Genomic DNA, 20,622 nt, shown 5'->3' with positions numbered 1-20,622 from the left:
TAAATTGGTTAGTCTCTAAGGTGCCACAAGTCCTCCTTTTCTTTTTGTAAATATGCAGTGTTGAAGAAGAAATAAGCATTTTTTTCTAAAAATAAACAGATGGAGAATGGACAAGAGGGAAAAATTCACAGGTTCAAAAGAGACTTAAGAGAAGACACACTAAGAGGTTCTCTTGGCAAGTAAATCTCCTCTGGGACAAAATCCTAGCCTCAGAAAAGTCTATTGAAGTTTTGCCACGGACATCAGTGGGGCCAGGATTTCACCTCTGCAGTCCAGCTTGCAGCCAGTGAATGAGGGAAGCCATAGTGCAGGCAGTGAACAGTGCACCAGTTAAAGCCAGCTATATGCTTGCCACTTCCCAGGGAAGAAGATGGTTCTGAGCTGCACTGCCTAGCCCAGTGTCTCTCAACCTTTCAGGAGTCTCATTTGTCTTATGTTCCCCCAAGTTTCACCACTATTACTGAAACATTGCTTAATTTTGTCATTTATACCACAATCATAAAATTAAGTCAGTTGGAATATAAATATCATACATACTTACATTTCAGGGTATAGTATATAGAGCAGTATAAACAAGTCATTGACTCTATAAAATTTCAGTTTATACTGACTTTGCTAGTGCTTTTCGTGTAGCCTGAACTAAAACTAAACAAATATTTAGATTAGTTGATGTACCTGTTGGAAGACCTCTGCGTACCCCTGGTTGAGAACAACTGGCCTAGATAACAGCAAAGGAGGTGCGACCCAGGTTGCCTGGAATCCATAACCCCACACATTCTTGAAAATAATATGGCAAAAACTTAAGCAAAGAAAATTTTACAAAGGGCCCTGATTATGACTCTCCAAAACGAAATGGTATTAAAGGGCTCAGTCCACAGTGGCACTGGGATCACCACAACTTTTAAGAGGGCTGGCCTACAAGCCTGAAGCATTTTGATCTCTGTCTGCTATAACTGTTATTGGGATAGTGGGTCTGAGTAGACTTAATCAGTGAGGTAACAAAGAGCAAATTTTATTAGTCCCAAACATCTGATTAAAAATATTAAGTGCTACTGGGTAAATTTCCAATCAGACAGATTAAAAACAGGATCCCTGCCCCACACTTTCCAAGTTTAAGGCACAAGACAGTACAAACCAGCCCTGAGATGGTGAACACAGAGCGGTGCACAGTCACAAACTGAAAAGTGTTTGTGAAGAGAGAGTAAAAACAGTGAAGTTTAAGGGTGTATAGAATGAGTCATGTACCTTATGTGTGGAAGTACCACTTTCTTTTGGGTGAGACACTTCTGAAACTGCTCAGAGCACATGTACTTCATGGAGAGAACTGTATTTCGTAAGTACGTATAAACAACAGTAGATACTTATATTGAAGTTCAGTCCAACTTAAGGCAGCAATGCAGTTTTCAGTGACTGTCAATCAAATCCTCTTTGTACAGCAGAAATCTAAGTGCTGGCAAACAAATATATACCTGAATAGCATTCAGTGACTCACTCAGCATGAAGGTTAATATTGAATCCCCTAAATTAAATTTCAGATAAAATTTTACTCTGAAATGAGAATTTTAACAAAACAGTATGAGAATCTCTTCATGCACTTTCACTGTCCGTGAGCTACTGCAATTTCTTCCCATGACCAGATTCCTTAATCTACTTTGCTGTTTTATGGCAGCACATTCCTAAGAAATATTCTTTATCCCCTCTTTCATACAGGAAAGAAATTAATTTATTCACATTGTAATGAATAGATTACATGTAGAGTCTTATCACACAAACCTTGCATAAGTTAGGAAATAGGTTCAGAATTTAGGACCATTGTAGGCTGCTGAATGTCAGTGCTATACCCAAGTATATAATAAATAAAATAAACTGATCTTTCCCCCCCGCATTGTGGATACAAATTTTATTTCATTATAGCAATAAAGTCAGAACATTTCAGGGCAACTCAATTTCAGGTAGCTAGAGTCATGTGGCCTTTAACTTTGTATATTAACACCCTCTCCATATTATAGCTAGCCAGATAAGCAATAAGACATGGAGATGCATAGCAGAAAACATTTAAAGACTATTACTCAAGCTCTCAGGATTAAAAACATTCAAGGTAATGTAGAGACAGAACAAAATTACTCAACTATTCAATAAAACCTTTAATTAGGACTACAAAATTGCAATCAACTTACATTGTTCTAAAAGTGCTGTAGCACAACGGATTATTACTGCATTGCATCAGTGTTAATAAGCGAATGTGTTATCTCTGAGATAACCAAGTTTTTCCAGATTGGGCTGACACGCAAACTGAATCATAGGTGGAGGCCCACACATCAGAATAAGAGTATCTCTGCCTGGAGGAGGGAGGTATGCTTTAATCATGTCTGCAGTAATGAAGCCAGAGCTATACTTCCAGTCTGAAACAAACAACAAGGGATACCATTAATACCTTACAACAATTCAAACATATATTCACACTAAAGGTCCCCATCCTGCCCCTCAACGTGACACCAGCCACACACACACACACACACACAGACAAATATCCCGATAGATTCAGCATTTATACCACATTACTGTAAGCAAGCACTTGACAAGGGTAGGATCAAAACCCTGGACTACATCCTCCACTGTTGTAAGTACAACCTTGTCTAGGGCACGCAATAAGCAGGCTGCTTCACACTGCGGCATCTACCTACACACAGCAGGGAAAGGCTCCACCAGCGAGAAGCTGCCCCTCTCCTTGCTGCCTCTCCCCTGCCCTGGGGAAAAGCTCCAGCAGTGGGATACTGACATGAGAGGCACTGCTTGGGCATGTAGAAAGCCGTGTAGGGTATATACCCTAAGGTTCTGGCATGTCTTTACTCACTTAAACAGTGCTTCATCATCTACACTGCTTATTCTACCCAGGCTGCTTTACGTGTAGACATAGTTGTGATCACTTACACCAGCCATTCATTTGGCTGTGTGTTTTGTGAGCTAGATATAGTAGAGCTCTAGCTTTTTGTTTTCCATCCCAATACAGTACTACATAGAAACCCACAACTGATTCTTTATCTTTGTATTGTGCAACTGCACCCTATTTGAAACTGATCTACTGTAAGTGGCACTTGTACATTTGCCTGTTGTGCCCATAGCAAGTACTAAGCAGACAGGATGCCAAGGTAACATCATTCTGCTGATGAAATGAGGAGGGAGACTAGACAAAGCAGAGTTGTGTATTTTGCTGAAAAGTCCAAGAAACTGACACTTTACCCTACCAGTACCATGACAAACATTTCACTATCCAAAGGTCCGCAGGTAACGGTTGCATCATTCAATGGAAGTTAATTATTAGTTCCTGTTTTCTAAGGTTTACAGAACAGCTCCCTGCTTTGGTAAAGTTATCAGATACTAGTAAGTTCGCTAGGAGTGCTCAGATACCATAGGAATGGATGTTTGGATATTGTAGCAATATCCATTAGTAGGAAGGATTAAACCTGTGGCTTGTATACAGAAAAGAGGGCAGAAGAAAATCTTCCTTCGAACACCAGTAACTTACCATGAGGAGGTCTGTCCAATGTATACTGCACCTTAAATTGATCAGGGTGATTCTTGGCTACCTCTTCCAGCTCAGCTCTCAGTAATATGTCTTTTTCAGTCTGTTTAAAAAAAATAAAAGGTGGGGGGGGAATTGTTTGTCACCAGACCATATCAGTGCACACAGTAACATGGACTAACATGGCACTTACTTCGTTTTCAGCAGGCAGGAATCAGAGTTTCTCATTTATCAACAGTCAGTAGACAAACTGAATTTTTCTTAAGCATATGGTAGTTTATAATTTTCTTCACTGTAAATCCAGATTAATAGTAAAAACAAATCAGATTTAACAGCAACCTAGCTGATACTAGTGTTAAATAGTTAAACAGCCAAATGCCAGGAAATTCAGAATCAAGGTTAAAACTCTGATTTGTCTTGGTCTCCCCACCAGTAAGGTTTTTTTTGCATATTACAAACATGGCAGTGCCTCGGTATAACAGTGAGAGTTAAGAACAGGGAGTGAACTTCTGGCCTCCCTGAAATCAATGGAGTCAGGATTTCACCCACAATCTTCAGTTCAGGAGTTCGGGGCTTCTGGCAGTTTTACATGCACAAACATTTTGTATGTTGTACTAATATGATTTCTTGGGGATATTTTTTCCTTTTTGTTGGTTTAAGAACAAAAGAAACCAAACCCAGGACAGTGTCTGAGAACAGATGCAATAACCTGTAATATCTCTTGTAACTTCTTATATAGATCATTTTTAAATAAACCATGTCAAATCACATAGCAGCCTTGATAATCAAAGGGAGTTCTGCATGTGAAGTATGTGGACTAGGACTACATGCTTTAATATAACTGTGTGGTACGTATGCATAATACAGATCAAGAGAAAAATCTTGTGATTCAGGGAAGTAATTTTTCCAAATTAAATATCACAACAGTATCACCAGTTCAAAGTCCTCTTAATGGTGTCCCTGGGGTAAAAAAAGAGGGCAAACAAATGACCCAATATATTTACCTGATTAGCAAAAAGGAGGTAACACTTTGTATCATCATTAGGATCCTTTGTGATGTGACGGATCAGCTGCAACATCGGAGTTATTCCTATTCAAAACAAAAGACAATTATAGATGAGCTTTTCCTTTTAGCTCACATGAAGGCTGCATTATCAGGCAGTATGGCAAGCTGACGTCAGTGGAAGTATTGTCTGCATGAAGCCACAAGATCAGGCCCATAATATCCCAATTTCAGATCCATGTCAGCTGTAAAGTTTCTTCTTTTTACTCAAAAAAGCTACAAAGTAACACTTTACCTAGTGCTTTATTATCATTAAATAATAAACACTCTGGTAGGATAGGTAAAGTAAATATTATAACCTGATTGTACAGAGGCTGACACAGACTCAGAGAGGTTAAGTGACTTGCCCAAGATCACATAATGAATCAGTTTAAGAGCCAGGACAAAACATGTGTTCCTGGCTCATAGGCCTGAGCTCAGACCACATCTCTCTTTCTCTGTATTATGATGATTATTAATACTGTGTCAGTGCCCCACATCCGCTATCAGAATCAGGAGCCTATTGTCCAAGGACTGTAAAAATAGGAGAAAACAGTCCCCGCCCTGAGTATCTTCATATAAAGGAAAGGAAATCCACAATGTTCAGTACATAAATACATAGATGTTAATTTTAACCAAATGGAATGTTGAAATATTACATCCATGTATCGATGCGAGCACTGTTAGGCAACAGATTCAATTGGTAATGGAGAGAACCTTCAGTCACAAAATAAATTAAACAGAAAATGTCTCGATAATCATCACAACCCTCTAAACCTCTATTTGCTCTCTCATGAGGTTGCTGCCCTCAGTGCAACAGTTTCACCTGTTCCTCCAGCTATCATCCCAAGATGCTTTACAAACTTTCTCTGTGCTTCAGACTTCTTGTCAGGCTTGATAGCAAAGTTACCTGGAAGAAATATTCAGAACTTACAGGTACTTAAATTAATAAAGTATAATAGAACAAACTTATAAATTAAACAGTAATAAGTCACCAGGACCCCAGATGGTATTCAACCAAGAGTTCCAAAGGAACTCAAATATGAAACTGCAGAACTACTAACTGTGGTATGTAACCTATCACTTAAATCAATTTCTGTACCAGATGACTCCTGGATAGCTAATGTGACACCAATTTTTTAAAAAGGCTCTGGAGGCAATCATGACAATTACAGGCCGGTAAACCTAACTTCAGTACCTGGCAAATTGATTGAAACTGTAGCAAAGAACAGAATTATCAGACACACAGATGAACACAATTTGTTGGAGAAGAGTCAACACAGCTTTTGTAAAGGGAAATCATGCCTCACAAGTCTATCAAAATTCTTTGAGAGGATCAACAAACATGAGGACAAGGTTGATCCAATGTATGTAGTGTACTGAGACTTTTGAAAATCTTTGACAAGGCTTCGCACCAAAGGCTCTTAAGCAAAGTAAGCAGTCACGGGGTAAAAGAAAGACAAAAGACAGAAAACAAAGGGGGAATAAATGGTTAGTTTTCAGAACAGAGAAAGGTAAATAGTGGTGTCCCCCAGCGATACGTTCGGCGACCAATACTATTCAACATATTCATAACTGATTTGGAAAAAGGGGTAAACAGCAAGGTGGCAAAATTTGCTGACAATACAAAATTACTCAACGTTAAGTTTAAAGCAGACTGCAAAGAGTTAAAAAGGGATCTCACAAAACTGGGTGACTAGGCAACAAAATGGCAGATGAAATTCAGTGTTGATAAATGAAAAGTAACGCACATTGGAAAACATAATTCCAACTATACATACAAAACGATGGGCTCTAAATTAGCTGTTGCTATTGTGAATAGTTCTCTGAAAACATCTGCTCAATGTGCAACAGCAGTCAAAAAAGCAAATGTTAGGAACCACTGTGAAAGGGATAGATAAGACAGAAAATATAATACCACTATAGGTTTCAGAGTAACAGCCGTGTTAGTCTGTATTCGCAAAAAGAAAAGGAGTACTTGTGGCACCTTAGAGACTAACCAATTTATTTGAGCATGAGCTTTCGTGAGCTACAGCTCACTTCATCGGATGCACGTAGCTCACGAAAGCTCATGCTCAAATAAATTGGTTAGTCTCTAAGGTGCCACAAGTACTCCTTTTCTTTTTGCGAATACCACTATATAAATCCATGGTATGCCTACACCTTGAATCCTGCTTGCAGTTCTGGTCACCTCATCTCAAAAAATATATAGAATTGGAAAAGGTATAGAGAAAGGCAACAAAAATGATTAAGGGTATGGGACAGCTTCCATATGAGGACAGATTAAAAAGACTGGGACTTTTACGCTTGGAAAGAGACAACACGTACGATGAACAGTATGGAGAAAGAGAATAAGGAAGTGTTATTTATTCCTTCACGTGACACAAGAACCAGGGGTAACCCAATAAAATTAATAGGCAGCAGGTTTAAAACAAACATCAGGAAGTACTTCTTCACTGAACACACAGTCAATCTGTGGAACTCGTTGCCAGGGGATAGGCAAAGGTGAAGGCCAAAACTATAATGGAGCTCAAAAAAGGAATAAAGTGAGTTCATGGAGGATAGGTCCATCAATGGCTATTAGCAAGAATTGTCAGGGATGCAGCTCCATGATGTGGGTGTTCCTAGCCTCTGACCACCAGAAGCTGCGAGTGGACAACATGGGGATGGATCACTCTGTGACTGTCTTCTCTGTTCAGTCCCTCTGAAGCACCTGGCATTGGCCACTGGAGAAAGAAAGGATATTGGACTAGATGGACCTTTGGTCTGACCCAGTATGGCTGTTTTTTGTCCTTATGTTCTTAAGGGATACAACTGCTGTGGAAGTCCAATTGTTGGAGTTGGCAACCTGATACATGGGGACAGATCTTCAGATCCAGCCAAACTGTGCTCAGCACAGGCCAAGGTGGAAATGGTAAAAGTGGCTTTATGCCCCCTTGTAATCTCCAATCTTACTGCTGGCCAAGGACTAGTTTAGCTACAAGCATAATTTAGAATAACCTTGAGGCACCTCTGAAGAACTGCATCTAGCTGCACCAAAAGGTCATCCTGCAGCTGTGGATTGCTGGAGCACAGTGGTCACTCACCCTACACTGAGAGCTGGGAATAGCAATGACTGTCACCCAAGAGGCTAATTAAGTCATCTTTATGATCCCTTTGCATCATGGGACTTGCACTAAAACATTAACAGACCAAAAGTGTTAAGCCAAGAGACCCTGCAATGAATACAGCAATTAAATATATTAGTGTGCTGCACAGTCAGATCAGACCCTTTTTATTACAGTAATTTATTCATCTCTAGATACCCAGATAGCTAACAAGACTCCAATTAAACCCTTGGCATTGACACTAAAGGCCATGTGACCTTGACCCCTAGCATGCAGGGATCAAAAGAACTACATAACTTCTTTTGTACACCAGAGGATGCCGCTGCTTTGGGGTAATCAAAAAATAAGACACAGCTTGTAACTCAATTCAGAGGCTACATATCTCTAAGAATCAAACAGAAAGCCTCATGACCAAATTCATGCTCTGATAATCAATTAACAGATTTGTAACCAATGCTACAGAGTTCCTGTTGTCTATAGCAATCGAAGTGCAACAGAAAAGTGTGTGTATTTGTAACTTATGTAGCTTATCGATTCCATCCAAAAAATAAGACTCATTTGTACTTTATTCCTAATAAAGGGCCTGATCCTGACAAGTGCTAAGTACCTGGAGCTGCCACTGAAGTATATGGGAGTTTTAGGTGTACACTCCCAGTCAATCAAGATCAGGGCAAAATCCCTTATACTCTTTTACAACCATCTTATGTGAGAGTCCCTCAACACATCGATCCCTCCCACACAGAAAGATCCTTATCCAAGACAAGCCTGTTTTAAAACAGGGCAAGCTGGCTTATAGCCAGGGAGTTACAGAGCAGAAATGATGTGCTTCCCAGAGGAACACTTTAAGATTTGCAGCCTGAGCATCTCGCACAAAGATTAAAATACTCTCAGCTACTTCAAATACAAGTTTATCGGTGATACAAAACAATATGAATGTATCAATAGAGTGGATTTAAATACCCTTTACAGGAGGGCAAGTGTTTGAACAGTCACATTCTCAGACCAGTACAATGCTCTCATTCCCCAGCATGGTCATGCTACAACAGGCATGAGTCAAGAACATTGGGAGAGAACTCCCATAGGAGAACTTTGGGGCTCATTTCAAAAGAAAGCAGTGTCCCAATCTGGAAAGCCCTCAAGATTTAAATTGCCTTTGAAAATAACTAGATTCCCCCTCCCTCCATTTTAACATCACCGTACCTGTCCCCTTGTATACAAGGAGCCCGTTTGGCCCTCTGAAGTCAATGGTATCCCCAACAGTCATGCTGTCTAAGTACTGGGACATCTTCCCACCTTCAGGGAATTTGGGATGGACATTTTTGTAGTAGACCTGAAGAAACACAGCAACTGTTAGTGTTTTGACCATTTAGCTATCAGATGGCAATAGTGTCGTCTCAAAAACACCTTGCATAGAACACTGGACACCTGAAATGAGACCCAGGAAATCCCTTGCTCTCAGTATTCATTTGCGCACTGTAAGTGGAAACCACCACAGTGCAGTGAGAAAACTGCTGCTTCATGCAGCTGCTGCTTTTCCATCCATAGCAGGCAGTGTGGTTAATGGAAATGTCCGTGCAGACTCTATGCACTGCATTTATCTCCCTGTACCTCTGCAACGCCAGCCTCAAGTCACCTCCATCGCTAATCTCCCTCCAGAAAATGGCAGGAGGTCCTTTTTTCACTTCATAGCATTCAAAAGGGCTCCACCATAAAGTGCAGTGATGAATATTACCTTAAATTCTCCCTTTCACCTTGAAAACGCTTTACAAACGTTAAACCACTAACAAATCCTCACAACACATGGAACATGAGGGATCAGGAACAAGAGTGAAACCCAGAAACAAAGGAGAAACTGAAGAAGAAAGCGGCTTGCCCAAAGACAAACAGAGAGTCAGCATTAGAATGGGGATTGGAAGAACTCAGGAGTCCAGGGACCTAACCACAGTGCACTCTGCAATCCACACTAGCTTGAAAGGTTCCAGCAAAGGAAACTATGAACACTCCTACTCAAAATCTTCCAGGATTCTAACATTGAATCAGAAAATGCAACATTCTTTCATGACACGGCACCATGTATGCAAAGAACTTCAAGTCTATTGTTCAATTATGCAAGCATCAGAAAGGAAATAAAGGAGAAAACAATCAGAGGTTGTTTTAGCATACAGAGATGGTTTGGGGAACGTGCAAGGCAGATTCTCAATGAGCAGGTTATAGATGTGCAGACTGTAACATACTTCTCCACAAGATAAGAGTAAAGCAATGCCATGTACTGCTCTACCCATCCTGTCCAATAACAATCAATTTCAGCACATTTTTAAAGCTGAACTCTGTACAAGAGTCTCAATGTGGAAAACAAGGGCCTCGGGCTCATGCCAGGAGTAGATGCCGACTAGCCTTTCTTCTTCCACTCCTGCTGCACCTAGAATCCTCTCAAGGGCTTCCTCTCACCTTCATTAAATTCAGACTCCTCATCCATTCTCATGGCCCTGCACATCACTTTCCTGGCTTCCATCTCTGCTCTCATTTCATTTCAGAACACTTCTTCATTCCTCTGCACCTCCCTTTATCTCCTTCTCCCCATCCTAGTGTCAAACCTTATTTTATTCTACCCTCTGCACTCTGAGCAGCCCAGTTTCAGCAACCAAATGCTCCCTCTCCTCCTCCAAATGTCTCCTTTAAACCCACCTCTTTTTGAAGCCTTCCCATGATAAATAGAGGTGGGCTGAAGACAGTCTTCCTGTCCCATGAAATTTTTTTAAATTCCAAAGTTTTCCTGTTCTGCATCAAAACTACCCTGAGACCTTTCAAAGTTTTTTCTGACAAAAAACTAGAGACACACCCCCCCTCCCTCCCCCCAAAAAAATTCAATCCTGGTCTTGAGAAAGCTTTCCCAACTAAAGTTTTGTTGAACCTGATCTTTTCCTGCAATGAGTTTTGGTTTCAATTAATCAGCATTTCTGATAAACGTATCATTGAAAAATTCCTGACCAACTCCAACAATGAACTCTTCACTAATTAGGTCCCCAGCCTTAAAGCCCTACATTGGTTATCCATCTGAGCTCTTGGAGAAGGCAACCTTCACCTGATTCTGATTTCACATGGATTTTACACTAGTGTAACTACAGATTTTAATTTATCCCAGTATGAGAGCTCCACCAGGTCCTTTGTCTTTCTATGCATTTTATAGAGCACTCTGAGCTTATGGCATTCTCCAAATAATAATTTCATTTGAACAACTTCCAAAGCTTAGAGAGATGTGGTGGAATTTCTCTAGTGAAGATGAAGTTAGCAAGCACCTCTTGTCACTTATTTTCTACTTCCATGTAAACCCTATCAATGGCAGCAGCATAGTTTTAGGAAGAACAGTCCTTAGTTACCAAGTATCAGAGTCCTTAGTTAATCATTGCTGAAGAAGTAACAGGGAAGAGCTCCTGACTCCATTTTATTGGATACTGTGCCGAAATAGTGACTATTGTGTTCTTCTCCCTCTCAGGGTCGTGATGGCAGATTTACTAGCGAGATTTATATCATTTAAAGGACATTGTGAAATAAGCTGGTGTTTCAAATTCCTACAGCCAGGTATCACATCATAAAAACTGGTATCACAATTGGCAGCCTTGTAACAATCATCCTCTCATCCCTAAAGAATGAGGCACCAAAAATACATCCCTCTCAAATGTCAGGCATTGGTAGGAGCTGTAGGGAGAAATTTGCAGTGTCCCCCGCTGTACCTATTCAATAGGAAAATAGGCTTCACTCTCTACATCTAATATCCAGCACCTTCCAGGATCACTAAATACACTTTAAAATAAATACTAACCTGGAGGACTTTTGCCATCACATCACCATATATTAAGAAAGGTCAAATTTGGGGCATAAACTACAGTGTTTGACAGCAACACTTTAAATGTCACTTAAATCCAATCCTCTCCTTCCTAAGGCAAGCATCGCCTTCTACACTTGGATAGTAAACATGTCCAGTTAGATTAAATTATCTGTCTCCATGAAGGCAGCTAATATTTACCTTTATAATTAAGTCAACATAACCTTTTACTTCATCACTGGAAACTGGAGTGTAGGCCCGGATGACAAGATTACCATTGATTTTGGAAGAGAGGTAAACATGCTGGCCTAGGGAGAAAGAGTTACAATCTAATTATCTCTTTCAGGACTGAGAAAAAAGAAAACAAAAAGAATGGAATGGGAAATAAAGAATCTAAACATATACAATAACTCCAATAAAAGCATTAGAAGCTAACCATGATAGGTACATCCTGTTGGGATACAGAAGTTGTATCATCATCTAGTCATACAACCCTAGAATCATTCTTCACTACATTGAAGTCTAAGTCTAATCAAATGCTATTGTTGAGAATATATGCTATATCCTTCAATATGTATATTTACATAATCCATGGTTATCATAACACCATCAGGAGTATGCAAAATACACACACACCCCATATATGTGATGAGAACAGCAATAGTATAAATTCTTTTTACAACCATGAAATAAATTGCTGAACTATGTCATGATGGCTATTTTGTTCTTTGGTTTGCGTACCTTGGACATTACCACTACACTGCCTCTTACCCATTTATTCCAGGACCACCTCAGATATTGAAAAAACACTTTGCCCATTGTGGCTCTTCCCAATGAATGCCAATAAAGCAATACCATGTATAAATCTATAATTCCAGATCCCTGTTGTTGAAAAACTAATATAATAGTCACTATTTCTACTGGACAGAAGATTTCTGCTTTGTTGCAGTTTAGACAGCCAGTCAGTAGCCAGTCAGCCAGATACAATTTTATCAAACTATTCCTACTATCACATTTCCTTTTCTCTGGTCAAGTGGCTGGGCCCATGGTTAGAACAAGATGCTGCAGGCTCTATTTGTGTCTTCACATATAACCTACAGTTGTAGGACTTTCTACTACACTTGTATATTTGAGAAGGGCTCAGTTCATACAAGAGTCAACCTATTCACACCTATATTTGGGATTTATGAAAAAAAATGAAAGCATAGTAATTTGGCTTTTGCTGCTGCTCCCAACCTAATAGGTATCCACACAGCCTCTGTTCCTTCTCCTGTTTGTCGGTGCTAATCTATGGTTTTTGTAGCATGGTATTATACAAGAGAGGGAGCTTGTCCAACAATCCAGCACCATGGCTGCCTCTAAATGGAGTTTTTAATACCCCAACTTCCTGAGCACCAAATTCACTATGCTTAAAAAAAAAAGAAAAGAAGATGATGATGATCACGGAAAAATCCTAAATTTACCCCAAAAAAATAATCACAGGAAAGAGTTTCAGTATTTACCTATAGGTAGCCCTAATACATGATCCGGCGACGGAAGCCCAAACCTGAATTTCCTGGTATCGTGGCTGATCTCCTGACAGAAAGCAAAGAGATGGAGAATAATAAGTGTGGTTTCAACAAGACAGTACAGTAGCACTCGGAATTTGGAAAACAGCACAATGTGCTTTGGTGAAACTACTGTTCATTAAAGTATAAGCCAAAATCCAAACAGCAAAACAGAAACAGGTTTGACAGTGAAATCTTAACAGTTCATCTTTTTCTAAGCCTGCTTATAAAGGACTAACTCTTGAAGTCCTCTCCCCTTCTCAGAAGCGAAGAGGAAGGCAATTTTTCCTGATTAAGGACATTGTGACAATTGCAGCCTTACAACAAAAATCTTTAGGTTTTCTCTAATCAATATACATGCTCATTGTACCTTTGATGTTTCCTGATTTATGACAAAACTGGCATGCCTTATGTAGAGGCACACATTACATTAAGGAAGGCTATAACTCCTACTTCCCACCAATGCAAATTCTAAGTGTATTAAAAGGAAGATATGCCTCTGGATTAGGAACTGTGCATTCAAAGAAACTAATCCAATTATTTATTCTTTTGAAGGGGTAACTAGTAAACACTAATTTATGCATTACGTTTTAGGAACCGAATTTATGCAACATCTAGAAAAAATAGTCCAAGACATTTCCAGTAGCAGCTATGAAAATGAGATGTTCCCCAAAAGCATTAAATACTTAATGACAGAGAATACTTACTGTCCTAAGTAAACCCACTCAAGGAACAGGGAGGATACAAGATCCAGATGCCATATAAAAAGTTTATTACCAAAGGTGATGATAAAATTGTACTGGAACACACATGGAGATACTTTAAAGGGGTTGTTTAATATTAAAAAATAATATTAATCTTTTTTTAACCTTCTATCCAAGAACCTCAAAACATTTTACAAACATTAATTATAGACATACCTTCAAACCACAGCACTCATAATTGGAAATCCCAAAGTTCAGGGATGTTTATATCAGAGTTCTGAGCTAGCCCATTATTACCAGGGAAACTCTTTGGATCCAAGTTCAAATTTTAAAATCTCCACTCTTAGTTTCAGAGATGAGTGGATCTGTGTTTGGGTCCATCTCTGACTATGCGAACTTCACAACACTCCTGAGAAATAACTTAGCATTATGGGTCTTCATTTTGTAGATATGGGCACAGACCAAAAAAAAAAAAAAAAGACTTATTGAACTGCTCAAGATCACACAATGAACCAGTTTCAGAGCCAGGGTAAGAGCACAGATCTAACTCCAGTCCTGTTTTGGTCATTCATGCTTCCTCCCTGAGAAAGTGTAGGCTGCACAATCTAAGTGATCTTCACAGAGCAGTTTGGCAGGATTCTAAACGAACTGAATGGGTTTGGTCACCTCTTTCTTTATCAATGGCAACGGATACTTAGTGTGTGGCTCCTGTAATGTAATGGGATCACTCTTCCTCTGGGATCTCCTAGCCTTGAAAACTAACAGCAAGGCTGACAGGGCAATGACAACCACAGCAATCAGCAAGTCCAGGTCCTACAAAAACAAAAACAAAAGGCACATGACATCGGACACAGCCTTGACTCAGAAAGGAAAGGAGGACGTGTGGCACGTTAGAGACTAACACATTGATTTGAGCATAAGCTTTCCTGAGCTACATTGTAGCTCCCTTCATCGGCTGAAAGCTCATGCTCAAATCAATGTGTTAGTCTCTAAGGTGCCACAAGTCCTCCTTTCCTTTTTGCGGATACAGCCGGACACGGCTGCTGCTCTGAAACCAGCCTTGACTCAGAGTCACTGGTTTAAGTGCACCAGCCTCCAAGAGACACAGACAAAGTGGCCCTGGGCACGTTAATATTATGGCCACAGACTTCGGACGGAGGTGGGGGGGCTGGGCAGCTCCCCCGGAGCTGCGAGGATCTGGGGCCTCGGAAATGTTGCGACCCTGCGGGTGCCGCACAAGCCGCAAACACACCAAGCCCCCCCCCCCCCCCCCGCCCAGCCTCCATCACTGCCCCGCCCCCCATGCTCTTGGCGCTAACGGCGCTCCCAGGAGTTTCTCAAACCGCCCCGCCCCGCCCCGCGCTGCAGAGGGGCGGGGAGCGGCTGCCACGGAGCCCGGGCTGCACCGCCCGCCGGACACAGCCCCTCTCGTACCGCGCTCGGCTCCATGACTGCGGCAGGCAGCGCTCCCGGCCCCGGCCCCGGCCCCGCCTGACGGGTCCCGCGTTGACTCCCGCTGCGCCCCGCTGCAACCTCCGAGTCCTCTCCCCGGCACGGTCTGCCCAGCCCGTGCAAGCCCCTCCTGCGTCCCGCCCTGCACGCTCCGCCTCCCCCCCCCCACCCTCCCCCAAACAGTGCAACCCCCTCCAGCCCGGCTCACTCTCTCCAGCCCCTGCCCACCGCTACCGCCCCCGTGCAACCTGCTCCAGCCCTGCACACTCTCTCCACCCCGTGCAAACTCTTCCCACGCTCCCCGCTCCGCCCCAGGGCAGCCCCTCCAGCCCTGCAACCCCTCCCCCCGTGCAACCCCCTCTCCCCACTGTGCAGCCCCTCCCCCCGTGCAACCCCCTCTCCCCACTGTGCAGCCCCTCCAGCCCTGCACGCTCCCCCCGTGCAACCCCCTCTCCCCACTGTGCAGCCCGTGCAAACCCCTGCCGCCCTGCACGCTCCTCCCGCCCCTTACCCATGCTTTGCCCCACGCAAGCCACTCCTCTCTCACCCCACGGGAAAAAACCCCGCCCACCCGTTCCAACACCTTCCGACCCTTGGTCCCTGCAATCCTTTCCCCCTCGCCCTGCTTCAGCACTGTGGTAGCAGCTAGACGATATAGGTCACTTCTGCTGCACCTACCATGTTCCCTAACCACTGGATTTCACCAGTCTAGATGAGGCCTGCTCTATACTTAACATTTCGATAGACTGACAAGCCCCTCTCACTGTGCCAGCACCTCCTAATAGCCCACCTGGGGATTAGCTCACCAGGTCTGATGCCCCTTCTGTCACTTCTCTCTCTGTGACTCAGGGTGCTCTCTTCATGGTTTGGCTCCCTCGCCAGGTCACTACAGTCGTCCCCTTCTGGGGTATCAAAGTCTCTACATAAAAAATGGCAGACTGCCCTGACCTGGACACTCCTGGACACTCCTTCTACTTCAGATTCCAGCTCAGGAACCCTCTAATCAGCAGCCAAGGTCTGCACCATCTTACACCTTGCTGCCATTCCCCTGAACCTTTTCATATATCCTCTCTCCCAGGTTTCCCTCTCTAATGTCCTGAGAGTGGCTACATGCTCTGCTGCCAAGTTCCCAGCTTTATACTAGCCCCACCTGTTCCTTCTCTGCCTCCATCCATCAAGCAACTTTTCAAGCACAGGCTCTCCCCCAGGTGCAGCCCATCAGGTTAAGTAATCTAATTTATCCTGCTCTGCCACCTTGTGTAATATGACCATCCCATCACTTTGACATAACTACATTGCTCAGAAGTGTGGATTTTTCACACTCCTGAGTAAAGTAACTATGCTGATATAACCCCAAGTGGAAAATCCCTTCTATCAATGTAGTTGACACTATAGGGTTATGCTGGCACAGACATGGTACCGTAGCTATGCCAATATAGTCCCCACAGTTTAGACATGACCTAAAATATCATGTGTACGTACAGACACACACACACCATTACACTTAAGAGTGAGAAAGGAAAATAATGCATAACTCTCGGAGAAGAAAAGGAGTACTTATGGCACCTTAGAGACTAACCAATTTATTTGAGCATAGGCTTTCGTGAGCTACAGCTCACTTCATCGGATGTATACTGTGGAAAATACAGAAGATGTTTTTATACACACAAACCATGAAAAAATGGGTGATTATCACTACAAAAGGTTTTCTCTCCCTCCACCCCACTCTCCTGCTGGTAATAGCTTATGTAAAGTGATCACTCTCCTTACAATGTGTATGATAATCAAGGTGGGCCATTTCCAGCACAAATCCAGGTTTTCTCCCCCCCCCCCCAACACACCCACTCTCCTGTTGGTAATAGCTTATCTAAAGTGATCACTCTCCTTACAATGTGTATGATAATCAAGGTGGGCCATTTCACTTCAATGTCTCTGGTCACGCGATTACAGACATGAAAGTTGCGATATTACAACAGAAAAAACTTCAAATCCAGACTCCAGCAAGAGACTGCTGAATTGGAATTCATTTGAAAATTGGATACAATTAACTTAGGCTTGAATAGAGACTGGGAGTGGCTAAGTCATTATGCAAGGTAACCTACTTCCCCTTGTTTTTTCCTACCCCCGCCTCCCTTCCTCAGACCTTCCTGTTAAACCCTGGATTTGTGCTGGAAATGGCCCACCTTGATTATCATACACATTGTAAGGAGAGTGATCACTTTAGATAAGCTATTACCAACAGGAGAGTGGGTTTGTTGGGGAGGGTTTGGGGGGGGGGGGGGAGAAAACCTGGATTTGTGCTGGAAATGGCCCACCTTGATTATCATACACATTGTAAGGAGAGTGATCACTTTACATAAGCTATTACCAGCAGGAGAGTGGGGTGGGGGGAGAGAAAACCTTTTGTGGTGATAATCACCCATTTTTTCATGGTTTGCGTGTATAAAAACATCTTCTGTGTTTTCCACAGTATGCATCCGATGAAGTAAGCTGTAGCTCACGAAAGCTTATGCTCAAATAAATTGGTTAGTCTCTAAGGTGCCACAAGTACTCCTTTTCTTTTTGCAAATACAGACTAACGCGGCTGTTTCTCGGAGAAGAGAAAGAGATGCCAGCAATAATTTTCCACTGTCAGGTTATGGACAGTGGTACAAAAAGGTTGCAAGATACTAAACCTCAATACCATATTAAACCTGTCCTAGACAGTTTCTTGGTGCATTAACTTTGGTAACACTTGTATATTTTGTCATGCTAATGAAGTTATCCAAATTGAAAGTAAAATGCATGCAGTCATCCGTTGTTATATAATGAAGTGAGTATGATTTTAAAAAGAGGGGAAAATTGCATAGTCCAATACCTCTACACCCCTTATTTTCTTGGTTCCTATTTTTTACCTTTCTTACCACTGTTTTCTCCACTCATCACTTTCAAAAACAGGAGAATGTTTAGCCTCAAATGCCATTAATTCGCCCCCATTATTCAGACTGCCAGAGAACCGAGATGTGCTCTGGAAGATGCCCTGGTTTACAATTCAGTAGTTACATTAATGAATCCCTTAAGTCAGTGAAACATAGTGGGCAATGCCCACACACTATCCTAATCAGGACCCATGGAATTCTGTGGCAGCATAAGATTTATTTCATTGACAAAAGCTGTTGAATTCTGATGCCACAAATGTTGATTAAGGTGGCATGACTTATTTTCCATTGCAGAATAACGGTTAATTTGTTCAGTTGGAAAAACAATTTATACTTATGACATTTTAAAATAAAGACTAATGAAAGCAAAATAATATTTATATAAAGTTTCCATGTTGTTCAACTTACAGTTTGGGGACTTAACAAAACAGCTCCCGAAACTAAAACTTCACTGTATGTTAGTTTCAAACATGTGGCCTTCAGCATATTTTACTGAGATTGCTGAGCTGTATGACTAGATTATCAGTGGCCTTCTGAACTGTGCTTTTGGTTGGAAAAGAATTTGTCTTCTCTCAAGGACATGACTTCAATTCCTATGATAAGATGAATGCAAGACAGGGGTCTTGAAATCCTTGAAAGAATTTCAGGAGCGGATTTTTGTTTGATCTTTTGATTATTGCAGACCATTTCTGATGCCTCTTTCTAGCTAATATTATTTTTCACTTTCTTCTAGTGATGGTCCTTTCTTGCAACCACAGGATGGATTCTGGACCATGCAAAATTTTGATTCCTTCATTAAACTATTAAGCCCGATTCTACTCCACTTGTCCAGTTTTACACAGGTAAAACTATTGACTCAACTGGAACGACTCCTTAATTTACACTGGTGTAAGTGCATGAAAAATCAGGCCCATTCTCTCTTGTTTGAGAAAGGAAAAGTTTCCTCCTTTTGTGTAGATCCAATATTTGAAGGCAATTTTCTTCCATTAAAAATTACAATTATGGCCCATATGCTACTTGTCTTTCCATAGCATAAAGGGAAGCCAGCAGGGATAAAGAAAGATAAAAGTAGGCCTGGGAAGACCATGTGGAACAAATCGAGTAACACATGCTGCATGATGCCGCTGCCAGCAGTTCCTCCACTGGAGACCCCCACAAGGGAAAAGGTGTGTGGGCAGCCTGAGGGTGAATATCTGCTTTCCATGCTCCCTGACAAAGTATATCTAAGGCGACTATGACACACAAGTTGTTGCTACTCTGTGTTCTCCAGTGGGGCTCACTTGAGCACAATCAAAGGTGGAGAACTGGGAACAGCATAACACAGGAGTCAGCTGTGTGATCCTCAGTGGCTAAGGGAGGAGTGCAATCAAAGAGTTGGGAGCCACACGAAGGCAACACAGATACCCATGTAAGATCCATGGGGTTTCCGATATCTTTTTCCACGGATGCAGATTTTAGGCCAACATCACCTTCCTGTTTCATACCATTGTCAGGCCTACATTTCTAATGCAATGGACATACTCTCTCTCAAAACCCGCCAATTTTTTAAGCAAGAGCACATTTTCTTTCAGAAGACATGGGCCTGTGCTAGTAATTAAGGGCCAAATATTTCTTTCAAATACTTTCTACCAGGTGTAGCATCTGTCCATAAAGTGTTTGCACGGTTGGATTCTAACGTACATGCACACACTAGGCCTAAAGTTGCAGAGCTAATTAGCTAGGGGGTTAGTCAGAGATGCATCACGTATAACCAGAGTATCAGAACGCTTGATCCCACACAGGACTGGGACTCCCGTTTCACATACTGATCGTGCTGTGAAACAAAACCCTGCACCTCTGCGTACTTGTTCTGGACATTAAGAAATAGTAGTAGTTGTTTTTAATTCTAATTATTTCAATAGGGAGAAAACAAATGCCTATTCCAGATGCAACGCAAAGCTTTAATTTGCTTCCACACACTGTTACTGAGAGGACTGTTTTCACTTGCATTTCAAGAAACAAGAATGATTTCATCTTGATTTTAGACTCGGAGCGTGATTCTCATTTACACTAATGTCAGTTTACACCACCATGGCAGCGAAAAAGGACCCTGAAGTAGGTGTAACTGTCATTTACCGGAGCGGGATAAAGTGGTCTTAGTGAAAATGAGAATCAGGCCCTAGTCTTTCTTATGAAAAATTGTATTAAACAGTAAAAACAAAGGTTGGCAAAATAACATTCTATATTTGACTCTTTAACCTCAGCAGTTTTCCACCACAACCTTCTCAATCTCACCTACAATTCTGTTTCAAGGGTAGCATTTAAGGGCCAAATTCCTTTCTGACACAGGGGAATGACATCAAACATCCAATTACATCAACCAAGTTATAACCAGAGCTGTGCAAAAGCAACAGAACTGCTTTCAGTATACGTGACCAGCAATAAAGACTGCAAACAATGAAAAATAAGTTTGTGTCCACTGTTTTTCAGACAGTGAATGGCTAATCTCTTTTCCTCACACTTTCCC

General features: G+C 41.7%; 1 protein-coding gene across 4 annotated transcripts in view; it reads right to left on the bottom strand.

The window, feature by feature from the left end:
• The window catches only part of CYB5R2 (cytochrome b5 reductase 2), a 35,252-nt gene that overhangs the window by 11,594 nt on the left and 3,036 nt on the right, over window positions 1-20,622 (bottom strand). For 2 of the 4 annotated variants that reach the window (XR_012159359.2, XR_012159358.2), the window contains exons 3-11: window positions 14,413-14,559; window positions 12,998-13,070; window positions 11,697-11,803; window positions 8,873-9,002; window positions 5,392-5,475; window positions 4,528-4,613; window positions 3,527-3,626; window positions 2,178-2,402; window positions 1,246-1,450 (exon numbers count right to left, since the gene is read on the bottom strand). Coding sequence is in view for 1 of the 4 variants with exons in the window: in XM_073347690.2 (XP_073203791.2) it covers window positions 2,230-2,402; window positions 3,527-3,626; window positions 4,528-4,613; window positions 5,392-5,475; window positions 8,873-9,002; window positions 11,697-11,803; window positions 12,998-13,070; window positions 14,413-14,559 (900 nt within the window). In the remaining 3 variants the exon portion in view is untranslated. Of the gene's footprint in view, window positions 1-1,245; window positions 1,451-1,869; window positions 2,403-3,526; window positions 3,627-4,527; window positions 4,614-5,391; window positions 5,476-8,872; window positions 9,003-11,696; window positions 11,804-12,997; window positions 13,071-14,412; window positions 14,560-15,180; window positions 15,310-20,622 lie in introns of those variants that run through there. The other 2 variants (XR_012159360.2, XM_073347690.2) reach the window with 2 other exon arrangements.

Source organism: Lepidochelys kempii, chromosome 6 (assembly GCF_965140285.1).
Source record: "Lepidochelys kempii isolate rLepKem1 chromosome 6, rLepKem1.hap1, whole genome shotgun sequence".
NCBI lineage: Eukaryota > Metazoa > Chordata > Testudines > Cheloniidae > Lepidochelys > Lepidochelys kempii.
Note: the sequence above shows the minus strand (reverse complement) of the source record. Positions and strands in the feature narration are given on the sequence as shown.